General features: G+C 35.9%; 2 protein-coding genes across 4 annotated transcripts in view; one reads left to right on the top strand and one right to left on the bottom strand.

The window, feature by feature from the left end:
* The window catches only part of LOC121879389 (heat shock cognate 71 kDa protein-like), an 8,561-nt gene extending 5,484 nt beyond the window's left edge, over positions 1–3,077 (bottom strand). The window contains exon 1 of the mRNA XM_042386006.1: positions 2,935–3,077. The gene's annotated coding sequence lies outside the window, so the exon portion shown is untranslated. The remainder of the gene's footprint in view (positions 1–2,934) is intronic.
* On the top strand, positions 58–18,824 carry LOC121879388 (FAST kinase domain-containing protein 1, mitochondrial-like). 3 transcript variants are annotated; one of them, XM_042386003.1, is made up of 8 exons: positions 61–178; positions 9,903–11,969; positions 12,355–12,506; positions 13,582–13,732; positions 14,916–15,039; positions 15,708–15,821; positions 16,265–16,385; positions 17,396–18,824. In XM_042386003.1, exons 2-8 carry the CDS (start codon positions 9,903–9,905, stop codon positions 17,601–17,603), a joined length of 2,937 nt encoding a protein of 978 aa, XP_042241937.1. In that variant the 5' UTR covers positions 61–178; the 3' UTR covers positions 17,604–18,824. The 3 variants fall into 3 exon arrangements, 2 of the variants coding, with proteins under 2 accessions (XP_042241937.1, XP_042241938.1); XM_042386004.1 differs by lacking the exon at positions 61–178 and adding an exon at positions 6,175–7,236; XR_006091320.1 differs by lacking the exons at positions 16,265–16,385; positions 17,396–18,824 and having other exon boundaries at positions 58–178; positions 13,582–13,734.

The following is an 18,824-nucleotide window of genomic DNA, read 5'->3' as shown; positions in this document are numbered from 1 at the left end:
TATGTCTCAACTCGTAATAAATTGATCTAGCCTTTTTATCAGAAAATACGTCACAAATAAAATCTGATTTGACCTCACGTGTTTACATTTGGCTCACCGTACAAGCAAGAGGCGTCATAAACTTTCCCCAAGATGGCATCCACATTGCCATATTTGGAAAAAAGAAACAACTTTTCAGGTGAGCGCAATCCTATTAGGTTTGTCGGTTTTAATATTGACCTGTATTTTTACTTTTATCCTCTTCGAATAGCTGTAGGTGTGCGACAGCAGCAGTTCATTATTTTATCCTCTTCGCCACTTGAGCGGTCGCTCACGTCTCTGTTTCACACTGTTGGCAAGCACTGTAAGCAATGGCTCCAGAATTGGATATTCCTTGGTATTTACCTGCGCCAGAGTTGGTCAAGTCTGGCCTTGAATGAACTCACACTCGGTGCCGTCACAACATTATCTGGTAGATTGTTCAGAGTTTATAACTTTCACTCCAAAACAGTTTGCCCTGACAAATTTCTAAGCTTGTGATTACTTAACAGAAGAGATAACCAAAGACTACAGCAAATATACCTGGGCTATTCCATGGGAGGTTGGTAGGTGGAGGGGCACTCTATTGTACTCTTACAGGTGAACCATAGTATTCAATCCACTTCCCACAAATTATTCAATTACAATTTAGGTATTGACGTCCCAGTTACTCTAAAAGTTGAAAATATCCCAACTATACTGTAGTTGTCTTTACAGAGGCGAGGAGGCCCCAATGCAAGGAATTTGTGCGGCCAAAATTCGTATCCTCTTTCAGATGCAAACACATTAACAATCGTGGGTGTTGCGATTGCCTTCTCACTGCTATTCAACTTATTAGCCGTTCGAATTAGGACCAGGCCTTTCGAAGATTCATACCTTAAATTTTCCTCACCATGGGAGATGTAAAAAAGCATTTAATTGCCAGGCTTACTATTACTGTACAGACAATGTAATTTCCAAAATGGCTTCAATGTGCCGAATTTGGTGAAACTTGACCCAGACGTCGCCGTTAGACTTCTACACAAGCTATCTGTATATGACAATAGGGTACCACTTAAGGAGATTGGGGAGGAACAGGATACTGGCTCCACGAGAGGGAAAGTGGCACAGTGCATCCTTGGCTGCCTTTACCCGGGCACTACGGCGGTGTCTAGTGTGGGATGTGGCCCTCTCAACCCTGACTCATCTCGCACTTCGTCGCCCACTCACCAAACATGGTAACAACTTGTTCTCCCAGTTGCCCACCACGAATGTCAAGATAATGCCCATCACCTACATTCAAAAGAATCCTATATATTCTTTATCATATGTTGTATTTTCCGTTAGGTTTTTTTTTTACGCTCCGTACTCGTATCACCCGACCGTTTATATTTTCATTATCAGTTAATTATACCTCCAAATTATAATATTATAGGAGCCCATCACCAAGAAGCTTTTCATAAATGGAAGATCGTAAGCGGTGTCAAAAGTTAGGTTAGGTTACTTTAAGTAAATTAATTTCAAATTTACCTGATTCAAGTTCCTGAAGCTGTCAAACGAAAACCCAAGAATGACACGGGCAAATATGTTCATAGAATGTGATATACAAAGTCTAATACAATTAGACTTTGGGGATATACTGTACTCCCTAATCTATGGATGCCAACATTACCATGTTTAAGCATTACGTTGAGGTTAAACTGTATTACTCGTTTGTGCACACCCATCTTGGAGGCGACAGACTCGTGCAAAAAGGCTAGCTAATTTCGTTTGTCTCCGGACAATTTGCGTCAGAATATGTACGATTCCGGCCTCAATGTGAAAGCACCAATACACACCAAATCTTGGATCTCACTAATTATGTGTGGTAGGCAAGGCAGATTCAATTCCTAAGGTGTAACACGACAAAACACACTAGTACACATTTGACTTTAGAAGTACTGTACTGTACTGTACAATTATTAGCCTATGACATTTTCTCCTTGTGCATAACCAACTTAATCGAGAGCCATCCAAGATATGGTTACCGTACAAGATCTATCCGTTCCGGATTCGAACCTTAATTAGGAGAATAAGTATTAAATATCCGATGTGATCCAGTACCATAGCTATGCCCTCTACAGGCTTGTAAAACTCGTTTTATACCCCTGTCCAGACCACAGAGATGCAAATTTACACTATCTGAACCTGTGTGATATTTGATACCTGGGCTACGTGTCCAACGCCCTGGGGTGACTCAAATTTCATAGGTCACATTGCTTGGGAGAGGCAATCAGCGGTCTCCCTATTAATTTTATTAGCTAAATTTTGATAAATTTTCTCATGATTATTCAAGCTCGATAGACAACGCCATGACTCAAACCTATTTGACCGACTTTTGTCTTCCAAAAGTTGTAATATTGCCGAATGTAAGTCAACCACTAACAACTGTTGATTGCTAAAAGCCATCAGTATACCGAAGAAGAGTAAATTCTCTTTCCAGACCAACACGCCTTCACAAACGTCATTACTCACAAATCTAATCTGAATAAATCCAATTAAATTAACTTAATTTTGATAGAATCTTTGATAGTATTTGTTACTAACACGTGATACATTTTCCAACAGCACTCACAATTATTGAGCTATCCCCAACCTACCGGAGATTACTCAGAATTTGGTGCGGTAATCCCAGAAACAAACCTGTCTTTAAAGGTGATCATTCATCGTTCAGAGGCCTGTTTGGTCCGTTCAATAACACATATGTGCTCTATTTCATCTTCTGTATTAGTGTAATATGAAGAAAAAAAAGGTAGAATCATAGTCAAGATACACGTTTACCTTACCATGGAGGGGTTAAAGAACTATAATAGTGACGCAAAACTTATTGGGCTCCTCAAATCAGAAAAGAAAACATACATAAATACATCAAGAAACAGAGATCAATTTAATACTCACGAATCGTTACTGCCAATGACGACACACAAAACGCGATATCCAACTAAGACTGAGACTTGTAGTTGACTGACGAAACCAGTTTCATCGAGCGTCTGTTTGCGTTAAGACAAATTATTCTAGAATCATGGGTGCGGAGTAACCAATGACGAGCGTCCTCCTGTGTGACGTCAAATCTCTCTCAGGCGTGATTGGACGCTGGACTTTTACGTCATCGTTTTCTGCTGTTTGAGTAACCAGACTGTATTATTTCATTTGTTATTCTTTGTATTTGAAATTAATATTTTTCTGATTTATTTGCTGAAAATATATTTCCATCTTGTTTTAAATGTGGTGAACTTCTACGAACCTATTCGTGATAGACATGGAGATTTCGTTGACCTCAACTTACATATTGTAGCAGAACAGTATTGAACTGTTAAATTCGAAAGTATGTCACGATAGTTAAACAAGAAATTAAATTATTTATTCATACATTATTTAGTATACTGTACAATATAATATTCTATATATATTTTTCAGCAAACAAATAAACAAACGTTATTAAGAGAAACTTACGCCTGTCCGTGTTACCCCGTTCATACATCTCAGGATGATTACACCAGTCAATCATTCAAGGTGCCATACAAACGCTTCTAATTTTATATATTCTGGGGCCCAGCTAGTAATTATTTCATTACCCCGGTAATCCTTTCCAGTTTCTACTATCCCCTGAGCGTCCTCATGCAATCAAATTTGCCAATTAATATATCTACCATTGTCTTCATCACTATAGTGACCAAAGCATCTCAGTTATTCAATAAATTATCCGTAGTTGGATTTTCTAGTCATTGTTAGTTCTGTAGCACCACATTTTGAAAGGCCATGCTTCTCACCCATAAAATAGTGCTGATCATTTATTGGATATCAGCAGTCTTTTTAGCAAGCTAAAATCAATATTCCTTTTCAACATACTGTATAGCTAAGACTATACAATACCGTGTTTTCTTGACCTAATCCTGTTTTAATTTCTCTTCGTCTACAATTAGAGCTTATGATACTTCTCAAATAGACAAAAATTTCAGCATCCCTGTTGCCTACCATATTTTTTTAAATATTTGTTTTGCAGTAATATAACAGTTCCGCTATATCGCACTTTAAGTAGTCAGGTATTGTATTGTGCCCAATTATTATTATTTTTCTTTAAGGGCAAAAAATCCATTTATCGTTAAAGGTGCATCATATAGTGAATATCCAATGCATATGTGTAAATAATTATGTGTCGGCCTCCATGGTTGAGTGTGTTTCACTTGTGTTTATCGACAGTGACTCCTAAATATAGCACAGGTCTTATTGAAAGTCAAGAGACATCTAAACGCACAAGTGTCATAAGGTCAGGGGTTCATCTCAGGCTTAACCCCTGTAGATAAGATCAGAAATACTCACACAGTAGGTCTGACATGCCAAGTCAACTGTCGAAATGTTTAGCTTTGCAATATTTAGGAGATAATAAAACCAACACTTTAAAATGTCTGTAACTGACATCACTGAATTCAGGTTATACTGTATTTGTAAGTTAATTTTCGCTTTTACAGTCGACCACATTTTATACTTTTAAAATTACTATTTTACATAGAAAGTTTTAATACTCTTATAAAACCATGTGTCATAATATTATGATCCCTGACCGCTTTGCAAGTGACCATCTGACGCCAAGGACACAAGCCGCCACTAACTCGACTCTACCCTGTACACCGACTTGCAGTTCTCTCGGTATTTTTAATTTTATATTGATTTTTAACGCGTAAACAAGGTAGAGATACGACTGAATAAATATATATAAATGGAAAAATATGCTTTTCTTGTCATCAGTTATGTACTTGATTAGTAAAGTAATAACCTAATTAATTATATCCTCAAAATGTTGCAATTTTTCGCGCTCTTATTCGAAATTGTAGATGTGAATTATCAGTCATCCCATGGGACTGTGGTCATGGTTAGGACGGGGGTGTGTGGCAATATATGATGAATGAGAAAGTTGCCTAGGAAAGAGGCATAAAGAATGAATAGGGACGAAACTGAAGGAGAATGGGATCATGGAGAACAATATGTGGACTGCTCTGAATTAATGAACATGAATAGGAAGGTGAAAACTTTGAGAAATAGTAAAAAAACATTCATAACACAATTCTAGATTTATCCACAGAGATATTCTGGACATAATTTTGCAAAGTTTTTGAAAGTAAGAGAGCGAAGGGACCATAAACAGGATTCAAGTGTAAAAACGTCTTGTGGGAGTTATGTAGGGCGGAGCGCTGGAGTTCCGGATTCTCCAGATTCGTAAACTGATTTTTTTTTCTATCCAAAGAGTATTGGAGAACACTTCTAGTGATGGTAATCTCTATGCAATTACGATGCAAATTTTTGACTCGTCTTTTTGGCTATGACTTAAGTGAAAATTAAGATGCGTTTTCATTTCTCCATGTCGGGAAAAAATTAGCATTAGAGCCTAATAGAGGTGGCCCTGCCCAGGGAAGGGCCAGTGGTGTGTGTAACCTATTTAAAATGCGATGAATATACAGTATGCTTTTTGTACAGTAGATTACTGGCCATTCTTGGTTTAATTTAATTTGATCGTGAATTTTTCTCTGGTACAGTAAAATACAATTTGGAAAGAAATTACATCTCATAAAGTAAATATATTACAATAGAACTTCGAGGATAACGCAGTCAATTCAGACTTTTATTGCATTGTGGTACAGTACTGGTACAGTATACTGCATATTAATAATGTAGCCTTCGCAGGCAGTTTATTTCTAAGCTATTAATAGTGGTTTTCCGATCAGACCATTCCGCCATGCTACCTGGTACTTTAAAAATAAAAGGCCATAGAATTAGATATTCCTGGTACTCACTAGACTAGAACAGTAAGACCCTAACATATACACACGTTTAAAAAAGCTACAAAACATCATAGAAATTTATCAACTGACTGGGTGAGCGGGGAAAGTGTCTGAGGCCTTGAGTGTCAAGACCTCCCCATGAGTTAAATATCTGTTTGATTAAAAGAATAAAATCTCCCAGCCCACCATAATTAGTATTAGAAATTAAGGACAAAGCTGCCGAGCTGGTGTGATTTTGCTTTCCTTAATTATTTTGGTAGTGCGATTTTATCTATAATTTTATGATGGTGGAATTTTCAACTGAGAAATTGTTTTGCGGAAATTTGTCCGAGCAAGTATGTAGTTACAAAGCGAGTGTGTAAGGTCGTTGTTCCACATATCTTCCACGCCTGAGGTACTGGATATTGCTCAACATAACGCAGTACAGTATCAACCTGGGACTGGGAGGGAGAACGGTGCGGACGTTTTGAACTGAGGGATGAGATAGATCGTGACACCGGCATAGCCTAATTCAACCCAATTTAATTAAAAGGATTTAGGACGCATTTTGTCTTCAATACTTTTCTTCGTCATCACCAATTAATTATTACTACTTAGTTTATTTTAACTACATAGTACTACATAGGATACGTGTAATAGGATAAGGCGGACAGGAGAACTTACCTCCTGTCTTAACTTTGAGTTAATTGGTTCGCGCCAGGGGCATCCCCAGTCCATCCAGTTGTAAAAGAAAGGTGCCTAACCGTACAGATAGATACAGGAAGGTGGTCAAATGCAGTGCTCTATGCCGAACCGCTATCTCTTCGTGTATTAAATGAGTATTTTTTTTAGTCTACACTGTTCTGTGTCCGCACTCACCCTAACAGACCCGCCCGTCAAGCTTCCACGATTCACTTTCTCTTTCACACCTCCAATAATATTTTATACCAAAAAATTACCAAGGTCATAGAAAACCTGATGATTACCTGTATTTCATTATATAGTACATCACCTAGTATCCGAAATTCCCGCCTTAAGAGATAGCTGAAGGTATATTCTTGCTAGGTGTCGTTATTGCAACATTCACTTCACCTTCATCTTATGTATGATACGAAATAACAGATCATTGATAGTAGAAGTTCTGTATAAAGACATTTGACAGCCACTAATGTGTAATGATGACGATTTTACTGAATATTTATGTGTTTATCTCTGCTGAGTTTCGTAAGTAAAGGAGTCGGTATTTTGGGGTTCGTTGGTCAGCGTTAACAAACATGATTACGTCTCTATCTGTGTGTGTTTGGAATATTCTGTACTCATTCCTCTACTTGGAGGATATTTACTCGATATACTGTACGTAATTGTAATGGCGGATATAATTTTGCCATGGTATCTATCTAATGATTCCACATAACATGCAGACACCGAAAAGCGGAGATTCAAGGTTTGTATATTTGAGCTTATTAATTTTTGGGGAGAATGGTAGTGTATAGATGTCACTACTTTATTTACTGTAAATTATTGTAATTATTGGTCAATTTATAAGGCTTGGGCGACTGTAATATCACAAATTTGTCAGTGGATATATTGCCATGAATTGACACAAAATTATATTGGGATAAAGTCAAGTATATTAGGTATTTATTATTTTACAAGTGGATCCTCAAAAGATGTTTGCAAAAGAATAGTTGCTAAAGGTAGAGCTCACCCATCTCTTATCAGTTTTACTGAAAGCATTTATATCAAATTACATGTAAGCGAGATATTTAAAAAAATTTCGTCTGGGGTTTAGGTGAGGTGTGCATGACCTCCTGCCCGTCTTATTGAGCCAATGAACAGGCTGGATTCAAAGTTTTTAGGAATATTTTTTGCGTGTATGGGTGTAGGTGGTGTCAGTGGTTAAATTTGAATCATAATCAAAAGGGCTCTTGTGTTTAGGTGCGATCTACATTACTGGGACGTGATCATGAGGTTTTACCATAAATCAGCATTTCTTCGATCTCAGTAAACCATTGCAGGTGCTAAGTTAGGTTAGGTTTAGTTTTAGTCATTTATATCACATATCACTAATTTTTCTGTTGGGGGAGAAGGTATAATAACTCAAAATGGCTCATTCCTAATGAAATTCATGGTCGAAATCCTTCGAAACACTTCAGAACTCATTGGTAAAACATTGTTTCAACCTTAAAGTCGCTGAGAGTCCACTTGTAAAAATTAACCGTATATACCACATTGGAAATAAGTACAGTATTACTTGTGCTTTATGTGTTCGTAGTGGATTCTGTATAGGTATGGCAGCTGTATGCCCAAAATCACACTGGATATAGATATGGTTAAGTTAGATTATAGGGTAGGTTAGGGTTAAGATTCGTTTTAGTTACACCATGAAATTTCATACTGTATTTCTATTTACTATATAGGGAGAAAGAGCAAAGAAAATAAAAATATTTTATTTTATTACGTTTCTGTCGCAAATTTATATTTTCAAGTAATTTAAGCGATATGACCCCGCCCCAATACCAACAATCATTACTTTTACTTTTTTTTTTTTTTTTACTTTTATCCTCTTCATGGTTATTCAGAGTGGGCAGGGCTTTGAAGTAGAGGGAAAATGTGGGGGTAAAATACCAAAAAGAACACCAAATAATCCTTTGAAAAGATTACCTAACCTTTCCTTACTTGTAGAAAGGTTAATAATTGCTTTCGAGTTTATGGATCCTTCCTCATCTGAAAACAACATCACTATCACTGTATAGTCTGCCTACCACACTTGTGGCTGCCATGCCTGTTTCCTGGACCTTATGTGTTATCATCAGTAAATGTACAGAACTACAAATTTTTACTAAAAAATCCAAACCAATTAACTTTCATTTTAGTGTTTGTTTCGTTACCTGTATTAGTCTATACGTACAGTATTAATGTTGCTTCCTAACTACAGTACCAACCCTACAATGGTGAATGAACATTTTGGGTTAAGTTAGGTTAGCTTAGGTTAGATTAGATCATAACCACCCTGGCCCAAACCAAATGTCCTACATTCATGTAGGACATATTACCAGATAAGACAAAATATTTCTTAACTCCTGAAGCAAAACAAAAGTGCATGAGGAATATGTTTTGCCTAATATCACTTTAACAATTTTTTGCGTATTACATCTGTGGAGGTGCAGCCAATCTCCCTCTGGATGCCATGTTTAATTTTTGTTAGGAACTGCGTCTATTCAAAGTAATATTTATTTTATTAGTAGATTAAAATACAAGATAACAGCGTACTTAATATTGGAAGAACACATACTGTCAATGTATACAGCCTTAACAACATCAACCTAGAGAAGTTTACTTGTGAAAGAGACTTAGGGGTACTTGTAGGCCCGGACCTACGGCCTAGAAAACAGTGCGTTAATGTTCGAAATAAGGCAAACAGAGTATTGGGTTTTATATCTAGAAGTGTAAGTAATAAGAGTGCAGAGGTCTTATTGCAACTATATCTTGCGCTAGTGAGGCCGCACCTCGATTATGCGGTTCAGTTCTGGTGCCCTTATTATAGAATGGATATCAATTCACTAGAGTCGGTGCAGCAAAGAATGACGAAAATGATTCCGGGACTTAGAAGCCTTCCATATCAAGATAGGTTAAAGAAACTAAACTTGCATTCCCTAGAAAGACGAAGAGTGTGGGGAGATATGATAGAAGTATTGAAGTGGGTGAAAGGAATCAATAGAGGGGATATAGATAAAGTTCTTATAATATCCAAGCAGGATAGGACTCGGAGCAACGGATTTAAGTTGGATAAGTTTAGGTTTAGGAGGGAGATAGGAAGGAACTGGTTCACAAATAGGGTGGTGGACGAGTGGAACAAGCTTAGCAACTTTGTAGTAAGTGCTGGAATGCTGGAAAGTTTCAAAAGGAGGCTGGATAGATTCATGGATGATAGAGAGTGGTAGTAACTCTCGACAGGAGCTGCCATGCACGGGCCAACTGGCCTATTGCAGACTCCTTATTTTCTTATCTTCTTATGTTAGTTTGTTTCATTTTATGAATAATGAATTACAGAATTTAGCAGTATCTGGTACTTCATGAATGGTAGTACAGTAGTTGAATTACTTTCAGATGCAGCGAGTGGGGTTCATTACGTCTTACTCCATGTGGATGACGGGGCCGAGTTTGATCAACTCAAAGGCTGTGTACAGGATTACATATCTTCAACGGCTACGTTATCAACGAGTTTGTTGCATCAATCAACATCATTCTAAACACAATGGACCCCAACAAGCATTTCACAATAATAATTGTTTGAGGATTATTTGTGGTTGGATGGGAGTTTTTACTCCTGCAGTGATAAGAACTCAGTCCAGATATTATGTCACTCAAACCAGTGATGATGACTTTGATGATTCAGGCATCATCAGTGATTCTGAATTTGACATTGATGGCCTTGACAGAGACAGAACTTTAAGCAAAGACCAATTTGATCTACTAAGAGTTAACTTATATCAGAATTCAAATGATCCGATTGTGAAAACAATAAGTCAAGCCAATAGTCTTCAGGAAGTGTTTGATACAATTGACAAATGCAGAGACTTCTTAACAGCAGAGCAATCAAGCCAAGCCATTGTTACACTCTGGGATCTTCAGAAAGTGTATGGAAGATATGGCCTTGATTATTCTTCCGTTACAAATTTTCAACTTAATACTTTATTAGAAAAAATTTTGAATCACCCAACGTTTGAAAAATTATTAAAACACTTAGAAAATGTCTGTGAAGATTTGAATAACACTGCAATTTCCTGTATGCTTCTATATTTGAATAAGATAGGATTAAGGACTGATGCACCTTTAATGCAGAAACTTTCAGTATTATGCTTGGAAAGATTAAATAATTTTAATTTAAATTCATTGTCACGGCTTACAGTGTACCTACGAGACCAAGGTATTAAAGCTTACTTTCTTCAGTCGAAGCTCCTGCCTATTGTGGCAGACAAACTCAGAACTTGCTCAACACTTGAAGAATTACATTTGATAACTATATGCCTAAATAGTACAAAGAAAATTATTACAGAATCTTTAATTAATGAATACAGAAAATTTGTTGAGAAAAATTTGGAGGCGGGAAATTTTGAAACTTGTGATCCCAAGGTAATATTGAAAATAATAAAGCTTCTTAACTATTCAAAATGGTCATCAAAACACTACTTCCTGTGTCGTCAGCTTATGTTGTGTCTAGTGAATAGGATGCCGTCACTTGGTATCTGGCAAGTTATTGATTTAAGTAATTACTTCCAGAATTTTTTAGAACCTCGTGAAATATTCACCAAGATCCAACAATATTCTGTATCACAAATTGAAGTGTCTAAGAATTCCATTACAGGGCCTGAGCTGTTATATTTAGCTCCTTTTGGTTCATTAAATAGGAAGAAGTATTTTGAAGAGTTGGTTGCTGAACAACTTGATAATGCAGAGTTTTATGACTATATTGGTGTAATTTTCAAGACTTTAAGATATATTAAAACCTCAAATACTAAACTGTGTAATGCATTTTGGACTAAGTCAATGAAAGCGGTTGAGAGAGAGATTGATCAAACTACCAATTTTCAATTAGGCTTTGAAGAAATACTACGCAGAAAGGTATACCACCGGTACATGTATTTCAACAACAACCTTGGTGGAACATACAGAAACTATCACATGGAAAAGAATATGTCATCGCTGTTGCTTAAGGATATACGTAGTCCAACTGGCCTCGTACCTAACAAACTGGCCAGCATGTCAGCATTCCTGATCAGCTATGATAGCAGAGAGGGATTACCTGAAGATATTGTTGAGAAAATTATACAGTATGGGTCTCAGTTCACCTCTTTTGATGTTTTAAACTTGTCTCGAGGGGTCCAAATAACACTGGCTCTAAATCCCAAGAATACTCGTAGGAGGCTTATGGAGCAGATCACTGCAATATGCCGTATGCTTGACACCTGTGCAGAAGAACAATTAAAGACTGCAAAGTCATTAATAGATGTCACAACTATTACACGGGCTTATCTTAGTCGTCATGGATCTCCCAGAACTTTCTTATTTGATAAACTAGTCCATGCACACCTCCCCTTTCTTCACGAACTGAATTCACGTCTTCTGAGAGACATCTGCTACTTCTTTTACACCACCAAACATTTGGCTCCACAGGTTAGGTTTAATGTATATTAGGTACAGTATACAATAAAATGTTCTGTCATATTAAGAATCATTGTGTTTGGAAATTATTAATGCACATAAATTTTTGACTCAGTCAAATTTTTTTTTTATTACAAATGAGTGTGTGTATATCTCTAGTACTGTAAAAATACAGTACAGGGTATTTGTATCCATAAATAATAAAGTTACATCTCTTTCACTCTTACAAGCCTTTTCCTGTTATGGTGCTGGTAGCCGAAATCCAAAGGAAGACAGACACTCCATGCAGTTGGTGGCTATTATGCTCTCTAACTACTGCAATTCATGTTTTTCTTTGGTCTTCCCCAGTCACAACATGGCTTTTTCTGTTGATATTATATACTCTGTTATATTGCAGATATTGGATGCCTTGGCTCAGTATGTAGTAGACAACCAAGAGTATATTCTGGTAGATACGATTGAGCGTTTGCTGAGCTGCTTGTATACCCTCGGTCATTATCCTGCAACTGGACAACAGTTCTTCTCAGCTTGCACCAACAGCTTATCGAAGTATGTAGTGCGTACAAGCCTGTATAGTACTGTACTTATTTATTTTTAACCTATGCCTGATTTAACAACTTACAAATATGTTCAAAGGCACGGGGGTTTAGAAATCCTGTAAAGGCCTTATCCACAGCAGTTGGGGGCAGTAATTCAAAGATATGACTTCTATTGTGAAACAACTGCAGTATAGGCCTTAAAAGTGTTAAGCTCATTTATATATATATATATATATATATATATATATATATATATATATATATATATATATATATATATATATATATATATATATATATATATATATATATATATATATATATATATATATATACCGTAATATGAAAATTGGCTGTGTTAATGACCCTTGAAATAATTTCATCCATATATTAACTAATTACTCTGTTGAAAGTTTTTTATGCACATCAGTAGCTTCAAGGAAATGAGGTAATATCCACCTTAAGTATTACTATTCATATGTTACTCTCACTCTCTGATCCATTAGATGAATTAATGAAGTGGTTTTTGGCAGCATAAACATGGTTCAAATATTATGGTGCATGTCAGTTAGATGTATAGGATGACCCAGAGGATTACTGTATTAAGAAGGACGGCCTGGAAATTGAAGTTATGAGTTACAGCATTAGTCTTCCATTGCCACACAAAAACAGATCACAAGCCAGTGATAAAAATTTTTGCTTTTTCCAAGCTTTTCTTTATTGCCTTGTCATTGAACAAGTATGGTGTGGTGGCTAAGACCATTTAACAAACTGTACTTTAATATAAAAACATGTTGAAATAACCCAGGAAGTTAGAAACACTTTCTTACTGTTGAGAAATATGATTGAATTACAAAATATGTCTTCTTTTGTCATGCTTGGCAGGTATCTTGCACACAGCAATGGTCCTCAAGAATCCATGCCTTGAATAATTCCTCTGTACTGTATTAAAAAAAAAATCAGAACCTCTGCTTTGAAAAATCAATGTTTAGAAAAATTAACCTTTCAATAATTCCCTTTTCTGATAGACACTTGTACAGTACATGCTTACTGTAAAATAAAATAATTTTTCATATCCTTTTCAGGGATGCCCATCAACTTAGTGGTTTAAATATTCTCCAGTTGTGTCTGGGACTGAATATGTATGGTCAGTTGTCATCCAAGCTGATTCACAATATATTTAACCTCAGTTTCCTCGATAAATTAGATGAAGAAATATCAGGATGCTATTCAAAGGTGTGAGTTTGTTAGTGGTTTATGTATTTTGATTTTTAAAAGTGAATATTATTTAGACTTTCATGACTTGTGGTTATAATCTCTCCAGATCATTGTTAGTACGGAGGTCTTATACAGTTGCCCACACTTTTACCTGGTACAGTTAGCATTACCAATCCTCTCTCTCCATGATGTGGGAACCCACAGAGTAACGAAGCATGATTACGAAGCTTTCACGAGTGAGGTGGAGAGTGGGTCCAGAGGATGATGGGGGACCGGTGTCCGGGGGGGTGACAAGGTATAAGGGTACACTGACTTCAGTTTCATTAACCATCAGTTTGATGTTCTCATAATCCAAGCCAAACTATGTATTTGGTTATAACCTATTTGACTCCCTGCTGGCTCAAACCAGCGCCCTTTTTTTTTTAAATGGTAGGAAGCCAACAAGCATAGTATAAGAGACAATAGAATGAATGTAGGTAGTGGTAGGTTCTAGCTGGTAGGGAGTCAAAGTATCAATAGGTTACAACCAAATACATAGTTTGGCTTGGATTATGAGAACATTTAACTGATGGTTAATGAAACTGAAGTCAGTGTTCCTCTGAATCTTACCACCCCATCACACAATGGCCCCCATCATCCCCTGGACCCACTCTCCCCCTCACTCGTGAGCGCATAAGAATCATGCTTCGTTACTCTCTGGGTTCCCACATCATGGAGAGAGAGGATTGGTAATGCTAACTGTACAAAGTGAAATTGTGGGCAAATGTACATACAGTACTCATAAGAAGTTATAAAAATTTCCATACCCTGAATAAAGCCCAAAAATTAGAAATAACACTATAAATGTTTAATGGAAAATTTGTCAGTATATTGTACTTATTATAATACACAAAATATAGTTGTCATAATAGTGGGGTTTGCAGAGATTGTGATCTGCATAATATATGAGCAGTTAATTAAAGTAATAGGATAGTCCACCAATTTATAGGGGTGTAGAAATTTAGGATACTGGTTATTGTAAACTGCGTTCAATTCAGATAACGAGCAATGCATAGTGGAACTTCCAATGATAAGAAAGAAAAGTGAAGAGTAAGTTTTATGCAGTTGTCAACCAAATATTTTTCTCATGTTAGAACAAGTAGGTTTGTATTTTGTTGGTCATTTGATATCACAAAAGATTCTGATGGTTGTTTCTCAATAGGCAACGTATCCTGCACGTGTACGTCATATGCTTATGGAATTAAATCGTGCTGTTTGCATTGACCATCCAGAGGAGAAAATTCCATGGTTTCACGAGAAGTATTGTGAAGAACTTCTTGAAACAGGTATGGATCCTTTATAAAGTCACCAAATCTTAGTTAACAAGTACTGTACAGTATTAATAAAAAGGAGGGCTCTCTGAGCTGAATAAAATCGTCTGGTTTTAGCTAAATAAAATATTGAAGGTGGTATCCATCCAGTAGTGAAAGGTGTTAATAGATAGAACTCAAGTGAAAGTGTCCACCTTTTTTTAAGATAATACAATATGTCTTACCCCAGTTCTATATAATTTTGCTGTGATCTTTAACCCCTGTATAATGGCCAAAAAGATTTAAAAAATCAGCTTATTAATATAAATATCTAGGAGCTGTAACAAGGTATCTTTGTACTGAATCTCAGGTGGATTGGTTGAAAGTCTGTACAGTAGAAAAATGGGCCAAATTTATTCATTCAACTGGTGTCTTAGCTGTAAAAATCACTATTTAATAAACTCTTCACTTGATAAAATAAAAATAAACTCAATATTGCTGTAGTTTGTGTACAATATTTATGAAGTCTAATCTATGGTCCACTTAATACTCATCCTTCTCAGATCCTCTTGTGTTGTCTACTTACACTTTAGACAGAAACCCAGCTTATATTTGTGTTATACTGTAATCCACAGGTAAAAGTTATGTCTGGCATTTTAGGCATTCATTTAGTTATTAATGTGTAATAATGTATCATTGAACAGTTGCAGTTCCTAATAGTGTCTTCCATACTGAGGTACACCAAGCTCTTTCCCAGTTGGTTGGGGGACCTGATGTCTTAAGAGCCAATGTCAAAACTCCTTACTATTATCTTCTGGGTAAGATATATTTACTTCTCTGATGATGTACTGTATATAGTACAGTACTTGCTATCATTGTACTGTATCATGTAAAATTCTTGGGCTGATGCTGCTTTTTATGGACATATTGGTGTACAGGTATTTGTTTTTTCTGGATTTGGCCAGTTCTCATTTTACATGATTATTTAATTAACTAAATATACTCATACATTGTGCAATGTGTTGTAATATACTGCATATCAGAGCCCTAGTGTCCTTAAACTAAATATCCCATTTCTTAAAACTTTTCATTTTAAATATGAAACAATGTTTATCAAAGGGCTATTAACCAATAGGCTTTACAATGAAATGGAGGGTCTGTTTTGGAAGAGAGAAAAAAGTCTTCCTTTGTTTTATTAATGGTTGTTTTCTCTGCCCACCTGTCAGTACGCTTGTTTATAGCTGTCATGGAAATATTTCAGATTTTGAATTCCTTCTGGATGAAGAGAATCAACCAGTACCAGTGAAGGAGTATATCTCACCAAGAGAGAAATCTAATACTTCTGATTATTGTCATATTGAGAATAAAGCTGGATATAGGAGGTTAGTGCAGTATTTTCTGAATTTGCTGTTGCTTCACTGATACATTGCTACATGTTCTGGTATGTCATGTACACATATACAGTACAGTGTATCTAATACATCACGTTTCAGCAAAACTATTATTTATTTCTGAGAATATATTCATTCAGGCACAGTTAAGGTAAAATATACATGTGATGTAACAGTTTTTTAACTGAAAACGATTCGAAAAACACGTGTACCGTCTAGCTGGTACTCAACAGCTGGTGGTGTGTCATGCGTCGTTGTAAACAATAGGAGGTTGAAGTAGATTACCGGGTATTATATTAAGTGCAAAATATCGAAAAGGTTTTTATTACCGGTATTTTTTGTAGATCAATGAGAACTGTGATACCGTATATGATATGATAAGTTAGCCTGTGCTAAGAACTTCAACATAGACTACTGAAAACATGTTGTAAGGTAATTTAGCCTATTGTAAGTTGGTGAGCTTCATTTGCTGAAGGAACTGCACAACTTTTCATTACTAATTGGTATATATTTTACGTTTCCATTGTTTACTGGCAGTAAATGGTAAATATTTTTCATGTCTGAAGCTAAAAGTTGCATCCCCCCCCACACTAGTGGTGGAGATGTTATATTTAACCAAAAAGACGCTGGTGTTTTATCCCAGCAGTGGGTGGACCAGTATTTTAGCTTAAGGTCCGCATAGGTAATATTCCTACAAATCTATTAAAAAAAAAAAAAAAAGTTCAGATTTTGTCCGAATTATCCGAAATCCGGATTAAAGGGGTCTGAATTAACGAGGGTCGACTGTACTGTAGCAGGAAAAGGATTTATGAATTGAAAAAAGTCTGATAAACATGGTTGGAATAATGATTCATAGAGTAAACTGACAAACTATTACCTGTTATCATAAGCCTGGATTTAACAAACAGTTACTTGAATATGTTAAACAATATTATTTCAAGTACGGTAATAGAGTCTGGCAGCCAGTAGTTGGTTAATGATGTAATATTTATTTTTTCAAGGATGGCTGTTCTGCTCCATAAAGAAAGTAGCTACTGCATCAACAGTCGTCAGCTGATGGGTCGCCACCAGGTGGAACGTCGTCACTTAGAAATGTTGGGTTACACTGTGATAGAAGTGCCGCACTTCATGTGGTATTCAATGGCACATGCAACATTTTCAGATAAAATGGAGTACCTGAAAAACATCCTTTACTCCCAAACATCCTGATGGAAATGTATTCACATTTATATTGTCTTGGTTGTACAGGTATATATAGTAAGAAACAGATTTTATATTTATTAACAAGTTGATTTCAACAAGAGGCAAATACTTCATGTATCTGTAACAATGTTGAAGACTTAACATAGTACATACTACAGTACTTTAAATGAGTATTAGATTATTACTTTGAAGTACTGTATAAATATTATTTTGTACTTTATTTCATGTATGTTTACTTGAGAAGATAAACCATTGGTATGAAAGTATCACTGTACCCTTTTGTTGTCTCCTGCCATGTATCTGGAGGAAAAGTGGAAATGCTCATCAAAAAATACTTCAGATAGGACTTGAATTTTTAAAATTTACTACAATATATTTATACTCAGGTAGTAATCAAGACTTTTATGGAAAATGTCTGCATGAAACTCTGCTTTGAATGAGGGTAAGGGGACAAATTGTATAAATTAGAGGTAAGCCCGTTGGATATCTAGGGGCCTTATTATGGAGGGGAATACCTCGACAAAACAAATCTGTTTCAGCAGCTTAATGGATGAAGAACGGTGGATATGGTTTTAATTATAATAATCTAAAATTCTCTAATTAACCACTTGGGTATGGGGTCGCTCGATACTGAGTAAAACTGTTTGACATTAGCTGAATAAAATATTAAAAGTGGCGTCCAGTAGCACAGGGGTTACAGTGATGTCCCAAACAAATATTGTACTATGTACTGTAATATGAATAGGGATATTTTTTCAAATTACCAGTATGTTCAGTCAAAGGCATCATTATCTTCTCTTGTTTGTTAAAATTATTTCACACTTTCAGTACACAGGTACATGTACTGTATAATTCTCATCCTGACTTGCTGTTATTGTACATTTTATTCTTTTTACTTTGTGATAATGACTTACAGTACAGTACAGTGCAGTAATGTCTACTCAAACTAGGCTTTCTTAGTATTAGTGTACTGTACATTCGTTAGATCACAACCAATACTGTTAATGTGATTAAAAACATCTTTATTTTGTGCCTCCATGTTTTATAAAATAATTTGTTTAATTAATTCATCAGTGTGTGTTGTGTATGAATATCCGTCTGCATTGTATTTTTATGTTTAAATTGCCAGACTTTTGTGCATGTCATCAGTTTCGTCTCACGTGTACAGTAGTAACTAAGTATTATTTTGACATTTTTGTTCCTGTAAATAAATGATTTTCAATTTGA

The sequence above is a fragment of the Homarus americanus genome, unplaced genomic scaffold (genome assembly GCF_018991925.1).
Source record: "Homarus americanus isolate GMGI-L3 unplaced genomic scaffold, GMGI_Hamer_2.0 scaffold30768, whole genome shotgun sequence".
Taxonomy (NCBI): Eukaryota; Metazoa; Arthropoda; class Malacostraca; order Decapoda; family Nephropidae; genus Homarus; species Homarus americanus.
This window is presented reverse-complemented; position numbering and strand designations above follow the sequence as displayed.

Excerpts from the sequence above, each read along its gene's own strand:
- LOC121879388 (XM_042386003.1), top strand. The coding sequence starts at position 9,903 with ATGCAGCGAGTGGGGTTCATTACGTCTTACTCCATGTGGATGACGGGG. Across the intron at positions 13,733-14,915 it reads TATCAGGATGCTATTCAAAG|GCAACGTATCCTGCACGTGT; the intron begins GTGTGAGTTTGT and ends GTTTCTCAATAG. Across the intron at positions 15,822-16,264 it reads TCCTTACTATTATCTTCTGG|ATTTTGAATTCCTTCTGGAT; the intron begins GTAAGATATATT and ends GAAATATTTCAG.